Source organism: Lissotriton vulgaris, chromosome 4_1 (assembly GCF_964263255.1).
Source record: "Lissotriton vulgaris chromosome 4_1, aLisVul1.2, whole genome shotgun sequence".
In the NCBI taxonomy this organism is placed as follows: Eukaryota; Metazoa; Chordata; class Amphibia; order Caudata; family Salamandridae; genus Lissotriton; species Lissotriton vulgaris.
In genome coordinates, this window is record NC_141691.1 from 1,801,640,617 (window position 1) to 1,801,667,103 (window position 26,487).

The window sequence follows — 26,487 nt, forward strand, 5'->3', positions numbered from 1 at the left end:
AATACCCCTGTAACTTTTAATCAAAGCAGTGAGCCTGACTATTAAATTAATCACCAACAGGACTCTACTGACTTTTTTTAACCACACCACCATGCTCACGATTGCACCTCTTTAGGCCCCTTACACACACACACCCGTTGGCCCAGAATAGAAGATCTCCGCCAAAGTGCAGCTTCCCTTGCTGCCCGACGGGCATTGCACCGCCAGCCTGCCGAAGGAGCAGGATACCAATGATGATGCTGGACGGTCATCGGCTGGGACAACAGTTGTGGTCCTGCCGGTAGCCTGTGTGAGGTATCCTTACATTCTGGAAAAAGGGTCTACATCATGCACTTAAGACCCCCCCTCCACCCTTTGTCTAACTAAGTGAGAGAGAAGATAGTCTGGGCTAAATTGCTAGCTCTCATTGGGGAACTCTGTACAACACTTGTTGCTTGCTGCTTTCAAGAAGTTTATCATGATTGACCGTGTCGAAGGCAGAGGATAGGTCTAAGAGGATTAGCAGGCAGGTTTTGCCTTGGTCTAGGGCTTGGAGGGCATCATCCACAATGTGAAGCATAGTGGTTTCAGTGCTAGGCCCCGGTCTGAACTCAGATTGGAAGTCATCAAGTAGGTGGAAGTTACTGATGTGCTGACTTAGTTGTTGCTGTACACATTTCTCAAGTACTTTGGCTAGTAGCGGGATATTGGAGATGGGTCTGAAATTGTCGGGGGAGGATGGATCCAGTGCAGGTTTTTTAAGATGGGGTGGACTTGGCCAGCTTTCAAGGGGTCCGGAATCGATCTCCGTTGGAGAGAGGCATTTATTATTGTAGTCCAGCAAGGAATAATGAATTTGGAGGCAGGATGAGGTAGTTGGAAGGTAGGGGGTCATTAAAGTGAATGTTAGGTTTTAGGGTTGAGATGATTTTGGAGATGGAATCTTCGTCATAATATTCAAAGTCAGACCAACAGGCTTGGATTTTAGGAGAGGCCATAGGAGGTGGAGCATGGAAAGGGGGCAGGACTGGAGGGGGTTGTGAGTAGGAGGCGGTACTGAGTTCAGTTCCTAAGGCTGTGATTTTATCTGTGAAGAAAGAGGAGAATTTCTCTGACGAAATTAGAGATTTGGGGGATTCTTTCAGTGTTTTAGCCAGTTTGTTGGATTGGTGTTTGACCAGTTCAAAAAGTTTACGGGGTCTATTCTTGGCGTTGCCCAGTTCAGATCTGAAATATTCTTTTTTTGAATTGAGGATGTGCTTGTTGTAGGAGCATCTCGCCTGGCGGAGAAGTTTAAGATGTGTCGCCGAGGGGTGTTGTCTCCAGTTTCTTTTACATTGCCGTAGGGACCTCCTCTCCTTGTTGAGGGAACTGGTGAACCAGGGATTCCTGTCTTTGACTTGTGTTCTTTTTAGCTTTAGAGGGGCAAGGTCGTCCAGAATGATTGAGATAGTTGATGAGTAATGCTCATTTAGGTCTCTGACCGCAGTTATGTGCGGAGGTGGTAGGAGGTCAAATTTGCAGCGAACCTCCAGTTCAATAAGGTCAAGGGTTTTAGTGTCTCTGGTCCAGCGTTTGGGGATTACCGGTTGCAAAGTCTTAGACTTGCGGGTCCAAGACAAAATGAAGGAGATGGAGTGGTGATCAGACCAGTGACATGGGTCTATGGATATGAGCTTGACTGAGGATTCCTTAGAAATGATCCAGTCGAGGATGGCCCCTTTTGAGTGAGTTGGCTGAGAACAGGCTTGGGTTAGGGCTTGATAAGTTAGTAGGACTTTAAAAGAGTTGACGTGGGGACATTCGGAGTCATTCCAGTGCAGGTTGAGATCACCCAGGAAAATCTCTTTAGCATTGGAGGAAATCTTAGTTGTGATGATTTCCAAGAGGTGATCAGTAAAGGAGTCGTTGGAGCCTGGAGGGTGGTAGAAGATGTGTAACTTGCAGAGATGTAGTGAGCTGCTGCAGATGGAGAGTGAGAGGTATTCGCAGGAGTCAGTGGTGTCTGCCAAGAGATCAGTGACAAGGAGGGAGGATCGATAGATGCAGGCAATGCCTCCACCTTTCTTGTCGGAGCGTCTGTCTAGTCTAGAGATATTGTAGTTGGGGGGGACTAATAAGTCCAGGCAAGGGGAGGAGTATTCATTGAGCCAAGATTCTGTTAGTATAGCTAGGTCTAAGTTTTTGTTCAGGATGAGGTCAGCAATATCAGCGGCATGCTTGACTGCTGAACGGCAATTGTTTAAAAGATCAGACAAGGGGGGTCAGGGGAGGTGACGGGGACTGGAAGGTCAGGACTACCGGCGCAAGGTTACTTTCCATCACACTTCTGTCATGGAGGGTAGGTGGCCTGTTGGGGTTGATGGTGACCATGCTGATGGGGTGACCCGGACTCGTGCTTTGCAGACAAGGGATGACTTGGGCAGAGTTGTGATCTTGGAGGATGGCTAGGATTTCGTTTCCCGTAGGGTCAGGAGGGTTAAAAGTGTCAGTGGTAGAGGTGTAGGAGAGTGCGAGAGCCCGGGATTCCTCTGTGAGTTGGCCGGGATGTTTGCGTGGGCGGAGATGTCTCAGAGGTAGCTGGAGTGGGCGTTTGAGAGCCTCGGTGATCAGTGGGGAGGAGGAATGAGATGACTTGACGTTAGCCAGGGAGAGCTCGGCCAGATGAAGGAGGTTCATAAGGTCCTGAATGGAGCTATGGATGCTATGGGTTAGTTTGGTTGCTTTGGAGTGTAGTGTTTCAAGATCAATAAGAGCTTGGGGTGCTTGCGGGCAAAGGGGCCAAGGTTCGGGAGCAGAAGCAGTCAAAGCGGCATGGAAGGGTGGGGGGGAAGGTAGGTTGGTTTAAGCAGATTCTGGGGTCTTTGGAGTACCTAGCTCACGAATTTGGTGGAATGCAGGTGAGGAGGAGGTAGGAGGTCTGGCAGTTCTACTGGGGTTGCCAGTGGGCGAGCTGTACCGGTGAAGGTGATCTGTGTTGGGAGTCATAGTGTGGTTAGTATGGATTGCGTCTGGGGTCAGTGAGAGCGTACTAATCACCCCGTAGGTGGGGGGTGCTGGGAGGGCGGCAATCGGGGTGCCAGATATCATCTGTGGTCGAGGTCAGTGGGCATGCTAGGGGGGATGGGGAGAACTGTAGTGGGGACCCTTAGGGAGGTGTGCGGGTGGTCGGGCTCAGTGGACTGGCAGGACAGTGGGTTATTGGAGAAGGTGTTAGTCACCCTAATTGAGTCGTGCACATGGTTTCTGAGGAGCGTGAAAATGTCTGCGAATTTGGTAAATTTGGAAAATGGTAGAGGCTTGGATCAGAATGAGGGTGATAGTGAGGTTCGCTCGCAGGGTGGAAGCGGGAGCAATTGTGAGTTTGGTGCCGTACGGGATGTTTCTGTTAGGTCGAACGTTAAGAAGGTGTGTCAGGGTTTTAAGCCAGGCGGCTGTCCTTCTGGAGAAGAAGATAAGGTCATTTATGCACATGCCACTGCCCGCGTTAGAGCGCAGGTCAGATATCAGCGTTTCAGGGTGGCTCTTTAGGGTCGCCTGCTTGAAGGATTTTGCGGCGGTTTTAGAGAGCTTGGGGGGGGTAGATCAGCATGTAGGAATTTTCCCCAGTCCACGTCAAGCCAGGACGTGCCATGATCGTTGGGGATCAACACTGATCAGGGTAGTGGGGTAAAGTTCTGAAGTGCCCTGGTGTAGGCAGGGTCAGTTGAGGTGGTGATCTACACTATAAACATTAATGAAGGTTACTGGCATGAAGTGGAGGTGAAATTATTCCCATTGGAGCAGTAGAGATGTGAGGCGGCGCCATCTTAAGGTCAGGCACTGAGGAGCAAAGTCAGGATGTCTAGGGTGGTTGCCATTTTAAAGTCAGGCATTGAGTGAGGGCAGAACGAGCAGGTAATTTTCAAAATCCAACATCACTCGGAGGAGAAATACAAATGAATAATGGCGAACGTAGGTTAGTTTTGAATAGCAGTATGTAGTCAGGGGTACAGGGGAATAGCTTGAGCTGCCTTTCGAGGAGCCGCCATTTTAGGAAGCTTAGAGGCTAGCACTAGACCCTTACAGTGTTAAAAATAGGGAGCCTAGCGCTTACCAAAGAGTGATTTGCAGGTTTAAAGCAGGCGACCTCCAGAAAGCGAAACCAAAACTGCTTTCTGTGTGAGGAGGACCATCCATGGCAGTGGCAAGCACTGCAGCGGAGGATCAGCATTGTGGAGAGCAGGCCAAAGGCCCAAACTACCTTGGCAGGTGGTAATATCGGCTCATTAGACAGAACGGGGGTAAGGTAGTTCATTCCTGGTGCTTTCCTCTTTGCTAATGCCCCAATTGCACGCTTTATGTCAGAGGGCGTAATTTTGTTGTCTAAATCTTTCCTATCTGCTGGGGAGACTGCGGGTATGGGCGATAGGCCCATGAACTGCGCTAGCTCACCTGGTGCCTCCGTATTCTGGGCGCGGTACACTTCGGCATAATAGTCACGGAATATGTTCAAGATGTCGAGCTGGGAGGTTTCAGATGCCCATTCCTGTCTGTGAGTTCTGTGATGGAATGTGATGCCCTGTCTTGTTTGACTACCCATGCTAGTAATGCTTCCATTCTATTACCCTCCCGGTGTACCCTGGTTGCATACGCGCGGAAGTTGTATTTGCACAGGTCTCGTAGTGTCTCCGGGTGTAAGAGTTTCGCCGCTGAGAGCTGCGGGAGTCTGGCCCCTGGTCTACGTTATGGGACAGGTCTGCCAATTTCTCCTCTGCTCCGTATAGTGCATTTTCCAGTGTACTCCGTTCCCCCCTACCTGTTGGATACAGTGTCACCTGGCACTAACTTTGTATGCATCCCACTCTATTATTCTGGAGGAGGCTGTGCCTGCATTCTGGAGAAAGTGACACTGATATGGAGGGCCGGCTGGCATAGAGTAGCACTATCTGCCTACGACATGCAGAGGTTTGGGAGCCCCGTCCTTTGAATCATACTTCCTCGCCACGCAACTTCATTGGTTGTCCCACTGGATGGCTGAAAAGCACATAGGAGAAACGATCACTCGTTTCTTCCCACAGTTACCAGATACGTTCCTATCGACAGTTCGGAAGCCGACTTACCTACAGCGTAATAATGATTGGACACATAACTAGGGATAACACAAACAGACAGGGGAGAGGAAGCTACAGCAGTCCTCACCACCACATAAACCAAGGGACCAGTCACAACAAAATACATCATCATATAGCGAGACAACCCAGTAATAGACCTATGAGAGATGATGTGTAACCTTACTTGGAGGAATAGAACCTAAATGAGAATGATCTATAACTGTCACAGATGTGAAACAATTACATATGTGATGATGGAAAAGTGATCAGTCTGACGTTCCATATGGGAATCTGAAATGTAAAACCCTAATAAAAAGATTTAAACAAAAAAACAAAAACACGGTGATGGTAGTTGTGTTGGTCGCCATACTCACAGGGGCGGCTCCTCGGCTAAGGTGGAGGACTGTCGCCCCACTGCCATAAAGCAACAAAAGAAAGGAAAAAATAAAATGATAACATTGTTATTTTGTCCTCCCGCTGCAGCAGCTTGCGAGAGGTGGCCGGGCTGCAGAGCAAGGGAGGAGTGGTAGAACAGTACTAAGTGCGCAATAACTGTTTGGTCGCCCCACTCTGGCTGCCCAAAACAGTAATGCGCACTATCAGTGTTCTCCATGCAGGCTGCATTACAGTCTGCATGGAGAACATGCCCACTACTTCAGACCCTGGCTGAGCGCCATGTCACAGCACTCAGACCAATCACAATGCTGCATTGCAGCAATATGATTGGCTGCAGGGAGCGTGGGAGCCCTGGTGCTGCCTGCATCTTGTTACTCCCAGGAAGAGGATGCAGGAGAGGCGGTGGCAGCTGGCCGGGAGGTAAGTGTTTTTTTTAACACAAACCCCCCACCCCTGAATCCTGCTGTTTCCAGGCAGAAGCTGCAACTGCATACTCAGTTGTCTAGGGATGAAGTTGTCTAGATGTACCAAGCTACACCTGTTAGCAGTCAGCCTAGAAATATGTTAGCCATGCATTAGGAGTTCCTCTCGATCGCAGGCTGTGGTAAAGCCTCTGCTGTAGAACTTGATGTCAAAAGCATTAAAGTCACCGAGATTTCCAAGAAACCAAGGAGCGCTTTCTGCCACCAGTCTCTAGCTCATAACAGTTGTTCTGAGATATTAGCAATAGCTACTTCTATACCATAGCTTAGAAAAACACCAGATAGAACATTGACAATCAGTGGTCTAATCAACAAATATTGCTTCAGTTACTCCAGTATCACACATCTAAAATGTTAATCTGCTATGGATGATTTTAAATCGTATTCAAATGTGAAATACACCTAAAATTTGCTTGGATACTAGTGGATACCCCTGCTTCTTAGCATAGGGGCCAACTCCACCAGTGGTACCAGGTCAGAAATAGGGGTGAGTGGAACTCTCAGAGTTTCACTCTGTGTAATTCTGTGGAGTTACATAAAAACTCAGCGTGATTCCTCAGAGTTCTAGGAGTGGGCAGAATCAGCATGTTGAGTTGATTTGTAGCGACAGGAGCTTGTTCTACATTGCAAAATCATCTCAAACAACATTATGCAGTACACCAGTGGGTGCTGCTTCTTTGCTGTCACTCAGGTACATTTTATACTCAAGCACAAGCTTTCTCAAAGTGAGCAGCAGCTTTCTCACAGCGAATGGTCATGAATGCCCGTGACCTCCCACTTTGAGAAAATCTTTCCTGGTACCATATTAGCACCTGAAACATTGTGCTAGGGAATGCCAAATGTCGCTTGCCAGTGTAACCTTGGCAAGTCACGCAGGAGAAAAAACTCCACCATGCGGCAGTTGGTGGAGTTTTGCCAGAACTCCGTGTTACAAGTGTAACGCGAAGTTGGAAAAACTCAGTGAAATGTGCCAGCAGAGCGGAATTTATCTCCGACCCCTATTCAGGAGAATGTACTTATCATTTTGCTGGCAGACACGCATCAGCCAGGCCTAATACACACAGAAGACCATTGGGTCTAGGTTACCAAACAATCAGCAAAAAAAACTCGAGATTATCTCATAATGCCTGTGGGGGAATCCCTTTGTCAGGACAAACTCCCTCTCCCACCGTAGGTGGCATGCTTCATCATTGGGATTCTCCTCATGATGGGGAAACCTAGTCCCGCCATGGGCCTACAACCCCCTCACTGAGAAGGAGTAGCTCAGGGATGTTTTATTCCTAGTTGTTAGGATATATTAAATCCTGCAATGAGAAGAAAGAAGTTTAGTGGAGGGCGCAGCACAGCGCAAAAAGATATATTTATAAACAGTAGGGTGGTAATATTAAAACTAGCTACCAGGTACGAAAATAAATGTATTGGCTTGTTCCTGGGGCCAGGAATAAAAACAGAGCACTGGCAGTGGTAATTTATAACTGCAGGTAATAGACAAAGGCAGGTCTACATGTTTCAGCCTAAAGACCCAGATATGCATACCTGCTTTCCTCAGGACCTAGTTTTGTTACTGCTTGAACAAACTGTGAAGTGCCACAAAATAATAAACCAAAACAGATACAATTTAATACAAAACCAGTGACCCAGCTGATTACGTGGATGAGTCACTGGCCATGCCTGTCTCCTATGGATAAGAGGCCTCACCTTAACCTGGCAACAGCTTAGGTAAGTGGTACTCCGGCAGCGTTGTGCTGCAGCCAGGCCTGCCTGTTCCACTTTTAAATTCCACCCCTGGACTGGGATCAGAAAAAAGTCCACCAACCCATCTCCTAATAAAGGATGTTCAAGAATCAAAAGGCTGAAATCAGAGGATGTGGAAAGCTTGCACTTCAGCCTGTGGTTTTCAGTGTTTTCTACAGATAAGGATCCTAGCTCTTTCAACAGACATACATGAGTTGACTTGCACATACAAGATTTGAGAGTGTTTTAAAGATCTTAAAGAGCTCTATAGTGTCCTGATTGTCTTAGTCTATTTGAGTAGCATAGTACTCCTTCTCTGCACTGTTAGTCACCTTTTTCTGGTTTCTGTGCTCTGACTGTTTATCTTTGACTTTTTATAAGTTGCTGTCTCTTCTCTTTGATCTCCTGCAGCATCGTTCTACTTTTCAAATTCCCTGATTACACTTGTTGATTACTGCTCAAACTAGGAGGTGCAAATATTTATTCTCAAATTCAAAGCTTTGAAGAACTTGTCTGGGTTGTCATCGACTGATCCAGATAGGGCTAAAACAAGGTCACTCACGGTCTGATCCTGTTGGTTGATTGCACACTTAACTTTGACATTTTTCCAACTTGAGTGGAGGAATTTGCTGGATTGCTGGATGAAATAAGTCAATCAATGGATAAGGTTAACATCATATTGTCAGGCTTAAGTGTAAGGCCTTTAGAAACAGTCCAGTCAAAGGGTTTTCATTCTTTTCTGGCCGCAGAAGTTATAACATTCTGGATTATCTAAAGGTAAGATAGTTTGCTTGGTTAATGCGAGACCCCACCTATCAACTCGAACATTTAAATCACAATTAATAATCCTCTGATGGCGTGTCCTTGCAAAAATTTGAAATACCTAGTGAACTCAAAAAGGAGCTTCCCAAGTCTCGTACTGCATAGTCAGTATTTTATAGAAGCCCCACTCTGACCAGATACCTTTGCCCTTCTTTCTAGCTGACGTGCATCCCAAGTGTCTTCAAGCAATGCTCATGAATAAACAAACAAGCTCTTCCTTCCTGTGAAAGCTCATATTTACACCTAATGTGTTTAAAACACAGTGTCGTCTGAGATTTATCTTGTCCACATGAGGAAGGAATCATCAGGTGAAACTAGAATATCCAGCTTACATTTTTCTGGAACAAGCCCACATAGACCACTTTGCCCTCTTTGTTATGATATGCAGAATCTGCGCACCAGAAGGATTACTAACTTTGCATATATTACATTTTTCACTGAGGAGAGATCTGTAATTCTTAATTAAGTGTTCTAACCTAAACTGAGATCACAGTGTCCTGTTACATTCGAATGTAGTTAGTGGAAATGTATTTTAAGGATGACACCATAGCTGATTGTGAGGTACTGGGCATGATTATGACTATGCCAATGCAGCTCTCTTTGTGTATGCGCAGAGCGATTGCGGATATTTTTTAAGCTTATTAGGGCTCCCTCACCAAGTGTAGAGATAGTTCAATTTAGATATCTCTGTTTTTGTTGTGTTGGTATTAATGTAAATGTATAGAGTGTTGTATAAATGTAGAATGTATGTATCTAAGCTAGAATGTGGAAGATTTAGTCAGGTGGGATTCCACTTCTCTGTATTTCCCAGCATGGAAGCTTAGGTAGTGGGAACCTGCCAGCCTTCTCACCTGTTCCTGTATTTGGCTATGAAAGAGCTTTCTACTTCACTTGGTCTACCTGCGTTGGTGGAGAAGCCACCTCAACAGTTTTGTAGCTCACTGCTTATTTACATGCACTGTTCTCAGGCATATAGTAAGTGGCTTGGGATGGCTGCAGTAATTCATTGTAACTGATATTCATATGTTCATAGAAGTGGTCTTATCCTTTTCAAACTGTGTCACCGTTGTCTCTTAACTTCTGTCCTTCTTTCATAGGCTGTTCGAGTCGCTATCTACTATTCAAATCCTCAGCGTTTGGATGTGTATGTTAACAATGTGTTTATTGGCCCCAAGAATGCTGAGTGGAATGCTGACAGAACTGACTTTAAATATAAAGATCCCTCATACCCAGGTAGGTGCTTACAATCCCTTCCTGGTCTACATAAATCTTTCGACAGAAACAAAGGATTTATCAGTCACCTTTGAGGTTTGAGTAAAATACTTTGTTTCATAGTAATATATGACCAAGAAGCTAACACTTTGTCTTGGGAAAATTACAGTTGCCGGCGAGGGTGGCTCTCTGGCTGTTGTAGTATGGAGTGGTAAAAAGAGTCAATTCAATAGTAGCAAAGCATGCTAAAAAGCTAATGGCCAGCTGAGAAGATATTATATGTTGTATTTGTGCTATTAGCCCTTAGTCCTCTGTTCCCCTGCCCCTCTAGAACCTTATATGAACGTTCTTGTGTTGTTTCTTAAGTAAACAATCCTGGCTTGTCAGGTACATCCTTGGTCAGCTCTTAAGTGTCCGTTATGCTGCTGGCTCCAATGGTGATGATGTTTCTGACCTGCTTGAAGCGTCCTGCATGCTTTATTTACAACAGATTTTGGCAACAATATCTCCGGCGCTGACCAAGAGAGCATTTTCAGTTTTATGTCCTGTTTCGGTAAAGTGCCGATCGGCGTAGCCCAGCAGTGGACACTTCGGACCATGCCCAGCTTCGTGTTTGGTACCATCATTCCTGCCTCTCCCTGACCTCACCAAGAGAATACTACGAACCTGTTGCAGAGAGGAGTGAGAGTGTCTATTTTGGGTTTCCCCTCTGCCACCCGTGATGTCATCCTCAGCCAACCTGCATACACCCACGTCATGATGCAATGCGACGCTCAGCGGCCATATTGGTGGTAGGAGTTTGCTCCTGCACGCCACAAAGGTCGGAGTTCCTGCCTTTCACGTACAACACCATGACAAAGCATGCTTGGCGTCCATATTGGTACAACTTCTTTGGAGCTAACCAATCACACCAGACAAAAGCTTTACGTCAGTGAGTCATGCCACCGGCTACCTGTTTCATTGGTATCAGCGTGTGCCCCAATGGTGACACGCACACCACAGGTAGTCCGTTGTGTGTGGGATTTCTTCCACTACAATTGAGCATTTCCTTGCACGCTTTTTAGTGACACGCACACCTTTACAGCAGCTTGCGTGGCATCCTTCATTCACTTCAGGTCATCCTCAAATGTGTCTGCAGTGACACTCTCACCTTTTACCATACATTCATCCCGGTGATGTGCACACCTTTCTTCAGCTTCACTCCACTGCAGGGTAATAGACCCCGATTTTGCCTTAACCGTTTTGCTCTTCCTTCAGCCATGTCTGTACCACATGTTTCCGTTGTGCCACCTCCTCATTTTCTACAGCAAATCGATCTTCCTTCCAATACCTTGGGAAGATTGGGTCATCATTTTTTAAAACAACCTAGATGTCCTAGATGGATAAGTGTTTAGTTCCAAGAGGTAAAAAGCATTATTACTCAGTACCTTGGGTAAGGAGGGTCAGCTTTTTTTTAGATACCTCCCTCAAGCCTTACAAGCAAATGGGGAACCAGTGCCAGATGAATATAAGGAAGCTGTGTGTAGATCTGAAGCTAGAAATGCAAAAGAAGAAAACTTAGTCTTGAATCACTTCAAATTCTATACCCACCAACAAAGAAGCAAAGAACCTATTGATGAGTTTGTAGCTAGCTTAAGAGAGCTTTCCATCAAGTGCAAATTCAGCACCATGGCTGATGAATTAATAAGAGGCCAATTAATTGTTCAGTGTAACACAAAATAATTTCCGCAAAGGTTGTGGGTGGCCAAAAACCCCTCTTTAAAAGTAGCCATTGAGTTGGCCAAGGTTATAGAACAGTCCGAGTGTTGCATTAAGGAGCTACAAAAACGCAACCTCAGCCATGACATTGCTGAAACTTCTGAATCATACTGGTGAAGGGAGTGAACAGGGGAATGACAATGCTAGTAGTGTAGCACTACCTAAAAACAAGAACAAATTCAGTGGCAAGAAAAGCACCAACAAAAAAATGGCTGAGAAGGTCTGCTCTAGATGTGGTAGCAGTGGGCAAGCACCTGGCTAAAAATGTTGTTTGCCACAAACAAGGAATGCCTTAAGTGTGGTCGTTTAGGACATTGCGCTAGGATGTGTAAAACCAGAACACGTGGTAGAGTAGCCCTAGTTCATGACAGTGTAGCTTGAAAGAGTGAGCAAAATGACAGGAAACTTAGGGGCATATTAGCAACAACTTGCGATAATTATCGCAAACCGTGCTTAGCGTGATTATTTTTATCGCCTCCTATCACTGGATTTTATTGTGGAGATAACGCAGTATTACCAACATTTATCTCCACAGCAACAAAAAATCAAGCGATAGCGGTGAATCCCATCTTAAACGTGAGATGTCCAGCGAAAAAAATCCTTTCGGTAAGGAAAATCTCGCTAATAGGCAGGTGGGGATTTAGCCGTAGAATCCACCTCCCATTGACTATTATGGCTAAGCCAGGTTTTTACCAGGTGTAATTGCGGTTAACAGGTGTTTCTTTATCGCGTCACGGGTATTGCTAATAGGCGATAGCTGTGTTAGAGACTGCTTTCAGTCGCTACCAGTTTGGGTACACCCACTTTGCATGTTATTAGTGATAAATATCGCTGATATGCAAAGCGGGCCCCAAATCAGCCGCTAACGCCTGGAAGCTGTTGCTAACTGCTCTTAGCAACAGATTTGTAATTGGGAGATAAAAAAATCACCACTTTATCGTCAAAAAGTGCCGCTAAAACGGCGATCTGGACCTTGCTGATATGCCCCTTAGTGTTGCTGAAGAGGAAGACCTTACTGACAACAGTAGGAGGAGGAATACCCCTAAGATCCTGTTCCTGGTAGATGGCAACAATGTTTCTTTAATGGTAGACACTGGATCCAGGTACACCATTATCCCAAGGAAGAAGTTTGAGCATGAGTGGGAAGGGAGACCATTACTGCCCAAGGATATCTCACCCGCTGGTTAGCAGGGGGAGTCCATAGACCTGTTCAGGTATTTTGAAGCAGACGTATTTTCCAACTAATCCACTAGAGGCAACGTATATGTTGCAGTGGAGGTGCCCCCCATTTTGGGTTGGATCCACCAATATGACCTTCACAACATAAGGAACGCAAAGGCACCTTCGCAGGTCATGGTGGTAGATGATGAGGGTCTGGAATACATTCTCACAGAGGCTGGTGTAGTTTTTCGTGAAGAGTTGGGAGATCTCAAAGGGTATGTCCATGAAATCAATTTGAGGAAGGACGCCATACCGATCCAGCACAAACTGAGGAGAGTACCCCTAGTGGTGAGGGATGAGGAAGTCCCTCATAAAGGAGATATTAGATGGTGGGGTGATTGAGCCTGTAGATGCTTCTTTTTGGGTATCTCCGGTAGTAATCACTAAGAAGGCTGACAGCTAACTTAGATTTTGTGTGGACTTGAGAGCACTGAATAAGTGCGTTTTTGCAGACAGTTTTCCTTTACCCAATATAGGCGTGCTTGTTTCTATATTAAAAGATGGCAGGTTTTTCTCTAAGCTGGATCTAAAAAGTGTGTACCACCAACTGAAATTGCACGAGGATTCCAAACACCTGACAGGGTTCATCACCACAGAAGGTACATTTCAGTTCACAAATTTGCTTTTCGGTTTATAGTCAGCTGCTAGTGTGTTTCAGCGCATGGTCACTGAAATTTGAAGGGCATTGATAAAGCTGTTTACTTTCAGAATGACATTCTCATTTTTGGCAAAACTGTTGTCGAACACAACCAAGTTTTTAAGTCGGTACTGCGCAGGATTACATGTTGTTGGGCTTACATTACGCAAAGAAAAATACTCATTGATGGTGGAACAGATTGAGCATTTGGGTTACGAAATATCAGCGTTAGGGATAAAACCCAAGAAGAACTTGCTAAGCGCCATTGAACTTGCTCTGGCTTCTATCGACAAGGATCGGTTGAATTCCTTTATGGGCCTGATGGAGTAATATTCTGAGTTTTTACATGTTTTTTCTAGTAACACCTTGTGTGTGAGGCAGTTGGTTAAAAAAGGGGCAACATTTGAGGGGGGGGGGCAGCATGCAAACTGTTTTAATAACATAAAAAATGAAATCTGTAAGTTAAATGTCTTGTGACCATTTGATATCAAATTCAAGTTCATCGTTATGGTTGTACACCAGTGCCACAGGTCTAGGGGCCATTCTCTCACAGATGCATCCTGGGGCAGAGAAAAAGCATTTGGGTTTGCGTCTAGGACCCTTACCTCTGCCAAGCAGAACCATTCGTTATAGAAAGGTAGGCACTGGAGGCATCTTGAGGAGTCGAATATTTTCACACGTATCTCTAGGATATGAGGTTTTGACTTAAGACTGACCACAAGCCTTTGGTGCAAATCTTGTCCCCTGGAGGTGCAGGCAAAGGGTCCGCGAGGTTGGCTAGACTTGCGGCAAGACTTCAAGAATACCAGTATGCGATTACACATGTTAAGGGTTGGAGAAACCTTCAGGCAGATTGCCTCTCTTGGTTTTCTGTGAATTGGGAAATGGTAAATGGACCTCTGGTTTCTCACTCCAGTGAGGATGGTGCGGTTGCTTCTGTGTAAGATGTGGTTGTGGTTGGAGAAGGAACCTTCACAGCCGAGGCGTGGCACGGAGAAATGGAGGCGGTTCTCAAGGTGGTAATGAATCTAGTTAATTTGGGTTCCAGGTGAGAAGGTTTTGTGCTAGTGTCTGTGCGCCCTTTTTTATCAAGGTTTTGGAGGAGTTGTCTGTGTGCTGTAGTAATGTCTTTTACCTGCTTGAAGTGTCCTGTATGCTTTATTTACAACAGTAGACATATTATAGCTATATATAAAGTCAATAGCAGGACCAATATTATTCCGGTTACTGTTGAACTAAATAGGTGAATGTATGAAAGAAAGTATGTATACTTGGATAGAAGAGTAGATGGATGGTTGGGCAGATGGACCGACAGAAGGCTGGATACCTAAATGGATGAATGGATAATGTTTGTCAGTGAAGGATGAAAGGATAGATATATAGATTAGATAGATGGAGCGATGGTCGATTAGATGGTTTGTAACTAGACAGATGTACAGCACTGGTTTCAACTAATGAAGACCAGATGGTTTCCAGTTAATTGGAAATTACTTATTCAGACATTAATTCTCAAAGGGTGCTGCCAGGCGAGCAGTTATCAGAGACTGTGCTTTTCGAAAACACACACACAAGATAAAACAAGGAGAGTAGAATGCAGTTAGGTTACACAGTGACATACCGTTCAACACATCTCATTCTCTTGGCAATCCAAGAAATTAACAGAACAATGAATAATGAGGAGAAACACCTGCTTCAATCTATATATAAAAATGAGTGGGTAAGGAAGTTAAACTACACCCACTTCCTAACCCCAAAAGTACAAAAGAGATTGTGTCTTGCACACATAGTCAAACACTTCAGTGTAATCATAAACCGTCCTATGGTGATTACAATCAATTTCATTGTTAACACGTTACTACATAAAGTAGCTGCACTGTACATTTTTTTAACATCTACTCGAAAATAAGCTACTCGGTGTCTGTGTTCTGTTATTCTTTCGATAGGAGAGTATGACCCAGCATTAAACTCCACTACTCATGGTGAAAACTACTTTGACAGCACCTATCAGATGCTATACATCCTGCTTAGAGGGTCAACGCCTGTCGAGGTTCGCACCTCCCCTCTGCTCACGATTGGATTTAACCTCCCTGCCATGACCAAGGACCAGTTCTACGAAGGGAAGAACTTAGTGAAAAATCTTGCAGCTTTCCTCAAGATTCCAGCAAATAAAATCCGCATCACGAAGATTATTGAAGCTTCCAGTAGGCGCAGAAAGAGGGCGACCAGCTTGTCTGTTACTGTACAAATTTCAGAGCCTCCAACTCTGATGACAAACGACAGCGCCAACACCACAGGCAAGTGTCTTTTATTATAATTCAAGAGAGCCTGCAATCTCTGTTTAAAGACCCATCTCTAATATCCTTATTACAGTTGAGTTGTGACGTCTATAGTTACCTGTAATAATGAAATGTGACGTCAAAATATCTCCTGCCAGCAGCCAAGGTGAGAAGTAGGACACAGAGCACAAATGCACTGTGGTTTAAACAACAGAAACGAGAACTGGCTTTTCGTTATTTTGCTCTGTTTTTTTTTTTACTGAACAATGTTTAGCAAGAAGGAGATATTTATGGTAAAAGGCTTATGTTTTTACATGGTAATGGTAATAATTCCTCATGCATTGCAATGAAAGTACTCCACAGAAGCCAGCACGGTGCACCAAACAGCCACTAGCTTAAGGTGAGAGGGAATTGGGCACTAGCACAAAAAGAGAGTGAAATGCGTCACTGGGTGGATCCAAAAGCCACTCCATGCATATCTTAAAGAACTGATTATAAAATAAAGTCTGGCAGAAGCTAGAGCTGCCTGTTCCCAGACCTGAACATAATCTATTGAAAGCCTCCATGCACTAGTACCAGCAGTTATTTATTAACATTGCTTTTTTGATCCACTTATGTAACAGCAGTCATGCTATTAATCTTGACATTTAATTATCTTGTTTTACATACAGGGCAGCTTCAATACGCGGAACTTCAAAATGTTTCCCAAAGCATCGCTGCAGCCGCAGTTTCAGGGAGCCTCAGCAGCAGCCTCAATGTTACTGTTGCCTCAGTGGCTGTGAAAGAGCCGCCTCCACCTTCAGATGACCCGAAATGGCAGCAGGTAAAACATCAATCAGTAGAAAACAACCATTCCTAATCTTAAATCAATCAATTTCTTTTCTTTTCAAGTATCAGAGTGCTGTTTAGTGTAAGATAAGATGCAGATCTGGAGCAAAAATAGATTTAACTGTACGTTACAATATTAAACTGGTATGTTACAATTTATACAGGTGTCTTACAATGGAGCAAGATGTTTGCAGGTAGGTTATCAATTGAGCATGTTAATTCCCAGCAGGTTACTTTGGGAAGATTAAAGATAGTAGTGCGGAATATGACATTATTGCAATTGACATTTGATGCAGGAACCTTCATTGCTGTATTTTTCGTAGAATCGATGCTTCACACTTTTCTAGAAGACCAGTGAGGACGGATAGTGCGTAGCTCCGGTGGTAGAGAGTTCCATAACCTGGGTGCTCTACATATGTAGAAGCAAGAGTAGGTACTCTCTTATTTTAAATCTGGTTGGTTCCACGTATAGCTAATTTGAGTGGCTGCCCCTGGACAAGGTGAGTTTTTGTGTCAGGTATTTTGAAGTTCCATGGTGTACCTCTTTGTGCATTATACATGCTGGGCCTGATTCTCAAAGGTAAACCTGGACTTTTGTTTAAGTTTAGTATTATTTGATAAACTAGTATCCTTACGATTGAGGAGTCTCTGCACAGGAAAAGATAGGACAGTCCTCTCTTTTAATGTGCAGAGAAAAATACAATTTTGAATAGCAAACAATGGTAGATTTACACAAAAGTGTAAGTATACTGTTGCAAATCTGGACTGCTATATTTAAGATTCAATGTGCTTCGACTGGCAGCCACCTGAGTGTGGTCAGAGCGCAAGATCATAGTAACTTTTTCCTGTTACTAGTACAGCGTTCATGTGGAGTGTAGCCCTTGGGGCAGTGGTGCCCAAACTATTTCGACCCAAAGCTCTTTGACCTACTGGCGGTGGATCCCCAGTATATTACCTTTTTTTGGCAGATGGCAGGTGTAAGCCCAGCCAAAGAGTACTTCCATTTTTCTCCCAGAAAATAATTATAATGAATCTGTTAAAGGTATTATAGTCATAAATGTAACAAAATAGAATTGTAACAGTTGTTTAATAAAAAATAAAAAAAAATGTTGAGTCAGAAACAATAAACTTCAGCACTGGGGTTTGCATATGGAATTTTGTAAAACTATATTTTGTTTAAAAAAAAATATGCAGTGCAACCTTTTTCTAATAAAGCACAATTTTTTTCAATTACTAACATCACCTCTATGGCACTTATACATTATGCACAGTCTAGGCCTTGGTGCGTGTTGATGTGATCTCTTTCAGGCAGAAGCCAAAACCAAATCTAGTGAGAGTGCTCTGAAATAAGACAGCCCTGTATATTTATTAGTATTAATGTATTACATGCATGTATTAAAACTTTAAAATCCCATCACAGAATTTTACACTTGTAAATGTTGCTATTTGTTCAGCCACATTTTAGGGCACCTACCCGATCTGACACCACACGATCTATCACCCCCCCTGTTGATCGCTTACTCTTCACTGTAGAACTAACTGACCTAATAAAAATGTTCTCCCTACCAACTAAAGATGTGCTTCTAGCTGACTTCAATCTGCACTGGAACGACGCAGAATACACCACAGTCAGTAATCTCATAAACCTTCTCGAACTGTACGACCGTAAACAACTCTGCATCAATCAAACCCACAGCAAAGGATCTATGCTACATGCAATAATTACCAGAAATGATCTTGTCTCCCTTTAGTGGTCGGACCACCACCTAATGCTGGTCTATCTCAAGGCAAACCACAGTCTGTGCCCAAAAGTCACGCACTGGGCAAGGAACCTCAAGCAAATCCCACTAACACAGCTGGAGTCCAGGGTCTGCACCCATCTACACTCTCAACCTAACCATAACTCTGTAGATGACCTCACCGCCCTCTATAGCTCAGTGACGACTTACGTTCTTGACCAAGTGGCCAAGTGGCCCCACTCAAATGAAAGAGTTCTAGGAAAATCCGATCCAGATCCTGGTTTAATTCCAACCATAACAATGAAAGGAGACACCTAATGCGGATTAAAAGGCTATGGAAACAGAACCCTTCATCAGCACACCTCCCACTCTTCAGGTCATTACGTCTCTCCTACAAATAACACATCTTTAGGGAAAAAGTCACATTCTTTCGCAACCAACTTTATTGTGTGAAAAACAGAGCAAGGGAGTTATCCAATATCATCAAACAACAAACCACCATTACCCCATCACGAAACAATAGCCACCATTGAACACTGTGTGGAAATAGCCAACTTCCTCTCTGACAAATTTGCTAAAACCGAACTTTCACTTATCGTACACTCGAGACCAACTTCCCAGCCTGACAACTCCACTGACATGCACATTTCCATGGAGACTACCTCACCTAACTCAGCAAAGGACCGGGGGGACCCTAGAAACACCAATACAATAATTGATCCTCTCCAACAAAAAAACAATGCTAAATGGACAGATTTAAAACTAATGACAAAAGATGGTCTTCAAAATAATTACAAACTTGAAGCCCAACATCCCACACTATGGACCCGCTCCCCTCCGCCTTAGTGTAGAACCTTAACCATATCATCTTTGCCATTTGGACCAAGATCATCAATACCTCCCTCTCGTCTGGCTGAGAGTCTGACTACCTCCAAGTAGTCCAAGTCACACCCATCCTTAACAAAACAGGTACTGACTCCAATAACATCAATAACCTCAGACCAATCACCAACCATCTCTTCCCAGCCAAAAATACTGAGAAATGTGTCCTCCTACAACTCGACCAGCATCTTGATGAACTCAACCTTCTCAACACTTTCTTATCGGATTCAGAAGAGGCTGTAGCACTGAAACTGCTCAGTTCAATATCTCTGATGATATTCACAAATCCTTAGATGAAGGTGACCCATGCCTCCTTATCCTACTCAACCTGTTGGTGTCTTTTGATACGATAAACCATCCAGCTCTACTCAAGACCATCAAGACTCCCCCTGGTATCAATGGCACAGCCTTGAAATGGTTCACATCTTACCTGCAACATTTTTCTCAACAAATAAAAATCAACAGCTGTCTCTCATAGCCTCAAGGTGTTCCTCAGGGTTCTATCCTTTCTCCTGCCAATTTAATCTCTTCATGGAACCCCCCACAACTATTCTGAAACAAAAAGGGCTTAATTGTCACTTATATGCTGACAACACCCAACTCCATTACTATATAAAGTCACCTAGAGACATCCTCCATCTGAATGTCACACTAAACAAGATACAAAATGGTTAGGTGGCAACCTCCTAAAACTGAACCCATGCAAGACACATCTGCTACTCCTCTCTCCTAAAAACAATCCCCTACCAATCTAAGAATGGCTCAACAACTTGAACTCACTAGACTGCTCCCTTTGACTGTCAAACTTTGTAAAATCATTAGGTGTCACCCTGGACAAAAAAACATGCCAATGAAGGAGCACATCAACAACTCAGCTAAAGGAGCACTTCTTCAACTAAAACACCTAAAAAAAATCAAACCTTTGATTCCCATCAATGACCTTAAGACTGTAGTGCAATAGCTTGTACTCTCTAAACTGGACTGTGGCACACCATCATCACTGGAACTCCAAAAAGTAATTGTGCACTCCGTGAGCCAATCTCAATATTGCAGCGAGACTCTCACAGGAATAAAGAGGTTTGACCACATCTCTCCTGCCCTTAATAGTCTCAACTGGCTTCCCATTGAAGGAATATTCAGCCTCTAAACCACCTACATCACATCGCCCAAAATGATGTTCACACAAAAAACCCCATATACCTAAAAAACAAACTTTCTAGAGCTGGTACACACCAGACCCTGAGAAGCTCCAGTTCGATTCTTCTGATAACCCCAAGCTGAAAAAGAAATCCACCCAGGAAATGCTCCAATGATATGTTACGCACTCCACAAAGATCTCAGATGCAACCCCATCTTCTACTGCTTTAAACAAGATCTAAAATCTTTGCTACTCAACAATTGCGTCTATTTGCAAACAAATATTCTACCTTTCCCAAAGACCTTGCCCCACTCCACATACTCTCTCATTGTAGCCTCCTGATCCAGTCAGTCCCACTTTGGCACTTATGTCATTAACTTATTGCTGTATTGTATTCTGCAACGTCATTACCTTGTCACTTTATTTTTGTACTTTGACTGTATGTCTTTTATTAATATGTTTTGTGTATCCCCCCCGCTGACCACATTTGACCTATATATATACTCTCATGTTACTTGAATTATCCTTTGCACACTACTTGTAACGCTCTCTGATACCTTCAGGTCTAGATAGAGCAGTATAAACTCTAGCGGGCTTATTTATGAGCCCATGCGTTACTTTTGCGCCACTGGTCATCACAAAAAGTGAAGCGTAAAAAATGCACCATGTTTTGCCATATTTATGAAGTGGCATATCTAGGTAGATGCGTCACTTCGTAAACCCCTGCGCTACATTATACCTGCGCCAGGTATAATGTATGCAGGGTGGGCGTAACCCTGCAAGAAAGGGTTGTAGGAGTGGCACAGCGAAATCTATGAGATTTCGCTGCACCACTTCTAGGACGCCAATGCGTCAAAATCTTACGCCTGCCATCTGGCAGGCATAAGGGTGACGCAGGCCCTTACACATTGGGCTTGCCACATGTGAAAAAAACTTTGCTGGAGTTGCGTCAGGCTTCTGACGCAATCTAGTTATACTGATGTATCTGTCCTTCCTTCCATGCAACATGATGCGTCATATTGTAAATCTGACGCATCATTGGTGTTGCAAGTAGGGCACACTGAGAAGTGGCGCATCGCTGCTTTCATGCAGCGATGCGCCACTTCTCGTAAATGAGGCCCTAAATAAATAAATACATTTGCAATCCTGTCCTCTATCAGGCTTTATGTAGGCAATCATATTTTACTCTATTAAGCAAAGATAGTCTGTTAGTCAGTCTACAATATTTTGGGAAGATCCTATTCAAAAGCAACTGAATATTCTTTCCGTCACAAAAGCAGTGTCAAAAGGACTGAATTAATAGAGAACAAATACATATTTGTGTGAAAAATTTGCCCTTTGCCGTCCATGCCAAAAGGAAAACACACATGGCAAAAGCCTCCTAGACCTTTCAGCTGCCTTTGACACGGTCTGCCACTGCACTCTACACACACGCCTCCACGACGCTGGATCCAAGAGAAGGCCCTGGACTGGACCACCTCCTTCCTCTCTGACAGAACACAGAGTGTCCACCTCCCCCTACTGCTCTGAAGCCACTGAGATCATCTGCCACGCCCCACATGGCTCATCCTCAGCCCAACGCTGTTCAATATCTACATGGCACCGCTTGCCCACGTCGCCCGACTGCTCGACCTCAACATCATCTTCTATTCTGATGACACCCAGGTGATCCTCTCCCTCACCAAGGACCCCCACACTCCCAAAACCAACCTCCACAAAGGAAGGAAGGCCGTCACCGAATGGATGAGGAATAGCTGACTGAAGCTGAACTCGGACAAGACAGAGGCCCTCGTCCTCGGATCCACTCCTTGGGCCTGGAACGACTCCTAGTGGCTGACCTCACTGGGAACAGCTCCAACACCCACCAACCATGCACGCAACCTAGGGGTCATCCTCGACTTCACCCTCTCCATGACTAAGCAGGTCAACGCTGTTTCTTCCTCTTGCTTCAAAACCTTCCGCATGCTCCACAAAATCTACAAGTGGATCCCCACCGAAGCAAGAAGAACGGTCACCCAGGCCCTTGTCCACAGCAGGTTGGACTAAGAAAACACCCTCTGCACAGGAGCCTCGGACAAACTTCTGAAACAGTTTCAACGCATCCAGAACGCCTCTGCACGTCTGATCCTCGACATCCCTCGCCACAGCCACATCACACCCCACCTGAGAGACCTGCAATGGCTCCCCGTTAACAAGAGGATAAAACTTCAAGCTCCTCACCCCGCACACAAGGCACTCCACAACACCGGACCAGCATACCTCAACAGATGCCTCAGCTTCCACACACCCACCCGCCAGCTCCGCTCTGCTGACCTCGCCCTCGCCACAGTCTTCCGCATCCGTAGAGCGACCTCCGGCAGTAGATCGTTCTCATACCTCGCCGCCAAGACCTGGAACACCCTCCCCATCAACTTACGACAGACCCAAGACCTGCTGACCTTCAGAAGACTCCGCAAGACCTGGCTTTTCGAGCATTAGCAGCTTTCCCCACCCCCTAGCGCCTTGAGACCGTCACGGGTAAGTACTGCGCTTTACAAATGCTATGATTGATTGATTGAAAAGCATAAGTATTCACAAGGCTCTGGTCTGTAATAAACAAGACCCTTCAAGCTGTTCTTGAGGAAAGCAGAGGCAGGAGCAAAGTATTGGCTATTAAATGCACTTTGGCACGTATAGCAATGTTGACATGGGCCACCAGTAAACGAAACTTCCCAGCACTTAAACGTGCCCATTTGTGCAGAGTTAAAACTCGTGAGTGGCTATTAACTTTATAAACTGTAAACTGGACTGTAATTAATACAGGGCCATTCATTGGGATTTAGGGTGCTGGATAAAAGAACCCGAGCTGTTAAAGGAGGGCCCGATTCACAGAACTAACTTAAGACATAATCCTAAACTTACTACCATTTTGGTATTCGCAAAGGCACTTACTCATTTTGGTATTTACAGAAGGCACTTACTCATTTCGGTATTCATAGAAGTTAGGAGTTCTAACTTTAGGACTCCAAAATGCCTTCTGTGAATACCGAAAGTCTTAAAGTTAGGATTCTTCTGCGTTTCGGAGTAGTAAAGTTAGGACTCCTAGCTCTAGGACTCCTAAACTGAGAATAATCCTAACTTTAAGACTTTCGGTATTTGCAGAAGGCATTTAGGAGTCCTAAAGTTAGGAGCCCTAACTTTTCTACTCTTAAAAGGAGTAGATCCCTGCTTGGGGATCCACCCATTAGGCACCAGGGAGGGGGGAGCGGCCCTTTGGGCAAGGGCCTTTGCTCCCCCCATGATTATTTTGGCATAATTAGTCTTTCTGCCCCACCTGGGGGGTAGATGGGGGCCGTAGCCCCCAATCTGCCCACACCGGGGGGTAGAAAGCCCACTAGACACAAGGGATTTTTTATAGGCTAATCATTCAGGGTGTGGGCTGCCTAAAATGGGCATGCTGATGCCCCCACCCCCTGGCCACAACATTAAAGTCTTTCTGCCCCCTCTGGGGGGCAGAAGGGGCAGTAGCACCCAATCTGCCCCCGGGGGGGGCAGAAAAACCACTAAACGCCAGGGATTTTGTATTTGCACCATTTGTTTTTTAGGGTGGGGGCTGCCTGAAAAAGGCACGCCAATGCCCCCACCCCTGCCACCATTACAGCCTTTCTACCCCCCTGGGGGCAGTAGCCCCCAATCTTCCCCCCTCGGGGTAGAAAGCCCACTAGACAGCAGGTATTTTTTATGGAATATTTATTAGGGGCGGTGGCTGCCCAAAATGGGCAATGCGATGCCCCCACCCCCCCCCCATGGCCACAAAATGACAGTCTTTCTGCCCCCCTGGGGGGCAGATGGGGCAGTAGCCCCCAGTCTGCCTCCCAGGGGGGCAGAAAGCCTACTAAATGCCAGGGATTTTGTTTTTGCACCATTTTTTAGGGTGGGGGCTGCCCAAAAAGGGCACGTCAACGCCCCCACCCCCCATCACCATTACAGAATTTCTTTCACCACTGGGGGCAGATGGGGCAGTAGCCCCAAGTGTGCCCCCCGGGGGGGGGGGGGGGGGGGGTAAAAAGCCCACTAGATGCAAGGGTTATTTTGGGGAAAATCTGAATTAGGGAGGGGTGCCCAAAATGGGCATGCCCCACCTCCTCCCCCGCAAAAATTACAGCCTTCCTGCCCCACCTGGGGGATTTTCTTACAATTATTTAGGTTTGCAAGAGATTCTGGGTAACAGAACCTGGTGGCAGGCATTCAAGTCACCCCATTTTGGATTCCCCTGGGTGTCGAGTTTTAAACAATTTATAAGTTTGCTAGGTTTCCCTAGGTGCCGGCAGAGCTAGCGTTAAAAAACTACAGCTAGGCACTTTCCCAAAAAAGGGTCATTTTTCACTGCGAAATTGAGGTGTGACCACGTTGTGTTTTATGCGTATCCTGTTGCGGGCACTAGGTCGACCCACACAAGTGAGGAACCATTTTTCTTGGAAGACTTTGGGAAATGCGGGGTGTTTGGAAATTTGGGGATCCACGCAGATTCCAGAACTTTCCACCACAGAAATGTGGGGAAAATTAGGTTTTTTTAGACAATTTTTTAGTTAGGTTTGCAAGGGATTCTGGGTAACAGAACCTGGTGGGAGGCAGTCAAGTCACCCCATCCTGGGTTTCCCTGGGTGTCTAGTTTTTAAAAATGTATATGTTTGCTAGGTTTCCCTAGGTGCCGGCAGAGCTATTGTTAAAAAACTACAGCTAGACACTTTCCAAAAAAGGTAGGTTTTCATTGTGTAAATGTGGTGTGTTCACGTTGGGTTTTGAGCCATTTCTTGTTGTGGACACTATGCCTACCCACACAAGTGAGGTATCATTTTTATCAGGAGGCTCAGGGTATTTCATATTCGTAAAGCAACTGGTATTACCTATTGATTTTGTTATGCATTTCTGCCTTCCAAATGAAAGACATTGTGTAAAAAATGACCGATGATTCTCATGCTAGAATGAGTATTCCCAATTTTGAAAATGTGCAAATATGTCCTGTTTCTAAACTCTATAATTTGTTCCCATTTCAGAAATACATAGGTGTCTTTCATACCGATTTTCCCATGTATACATTTTACCACAATCCTTGCCTTGTACCGGGTACATAATAAAAAGCCATTGCAAATTGCTGCTCAGTTTTTGACTCTGGGTTATTCTGGTTCTTGGTGAACCTACAAGTCCTATATATCCCCAAAACCAGGAAAGTCCAGCAGATGCAACAGTATATTGCTTTCAATGAGCTGTCATAATTACAAGAAGTTACAGGTGAAAACGTTGACACAAAAGGCTGTTTTCTTCAACTAATTTTCAATTTCCCCAATATTTAACCGTTTGTTTCTATAAAGAAACCTTGATGGTTCTACACAAATGACCTCTTGCTGAATTTAGAATTTTGTCTACTTTTTAAAAATGCATAGCTTTTCAGGATCCTTTATTGCTTTTACACTCATTTGTACCATTCACTTGAAAAAGGTTGAAAGCACAAAAAATATCAAAAATAGGCTAAGTCCCAGAAAAATGCCGAAACTGTGTAAGAAATGTTGTTTTTCTGACAAAAGTCTGTCATTCCCTAAAAGCTGGGAAAATGGTGAATTCAGCCCCACAAACCCTTTTTTGATAACATTTGCAGGGAAAAACCAAAACACTTTCATTTGCAGCCCGTTTTACCCATTTTTCTGACAAAAACAACATTTTCTATATTTTGGCAAATTTCTGGGACCCCTCCAAGGAATCCACAAACCCTGGATACATTTAGATTTCCCATGATGTTGGAACAAAAGGATGCAAAATTGGCGTGGCTACCTTATGTGGTCAAAAAGTTACAGGGGTCTAAGGGCGCACTACCCCAAATAGGCAAAAAAAGGCTTAGCACAGGGGGGAAAAGGCCTACCAGCGAAGGGGTTAAGCAACTGACTTTTTTATTAATTAATTTATTTATTTATGCGATTTTCTATAGCGCGAACTTTACCCGAAGGTGTCAGAGCACTTTCCATGAGCACCAGTTGAAAAACATAAAGATTTAGGATTACATGCATTACAAAAAGGATACACACGGAAAAAAATTGCAAATGTACAAGATGTAAAGTCATACAAGGAGGAGATACATGTGGATATATTCTAAGAGTAAGTAAAAAAGAAAGGGAGGTCTCCTTTATAATCCAATTAGGGACAAGGAGATTAGAAGTGAAAAAATTGAGCGGTCCCAAAAGGTTCAACTCTTAAGATGCCCTTACGTCTATTGCCCTAATAACTCACAATGCCGAATTACTAGAAACGTATACAAA

At 44.6% G+C, this 26,487-nt stretch overlaps 1 protein-coding gene across 1 annotated transcript in view; it reads left to right on the top strand.

Annotated features, from left to right (window-relative positions):
- The window catches only part of LOC147724578 (fibrocystin-L-like), a 1,433,379-nt gene that overhangs the window by 1,318,448 nt on the left and 88,444 nt on the right, over positions 1 to 26,487 (top strand). Inside the window, exons 76-78 of the mRNA XM_086966122.1 lie at positions 9,604 to 9,739; positions 15,278 to 15,628; positions 16,282 to 16,433. Of these exons, the coding sequence (XP_086822248.1) occupies positions 9,604 to 9,739; positions 15,278 to 15,628; positions 16,282 to 16,433 (639 nt within the window). The remainder of the gene's footprint in view (positions 1 to 9,603; positions 9,740 to 15,277; positions 15,629 to 16,281; positions 16,434 to 26,487) is intronic.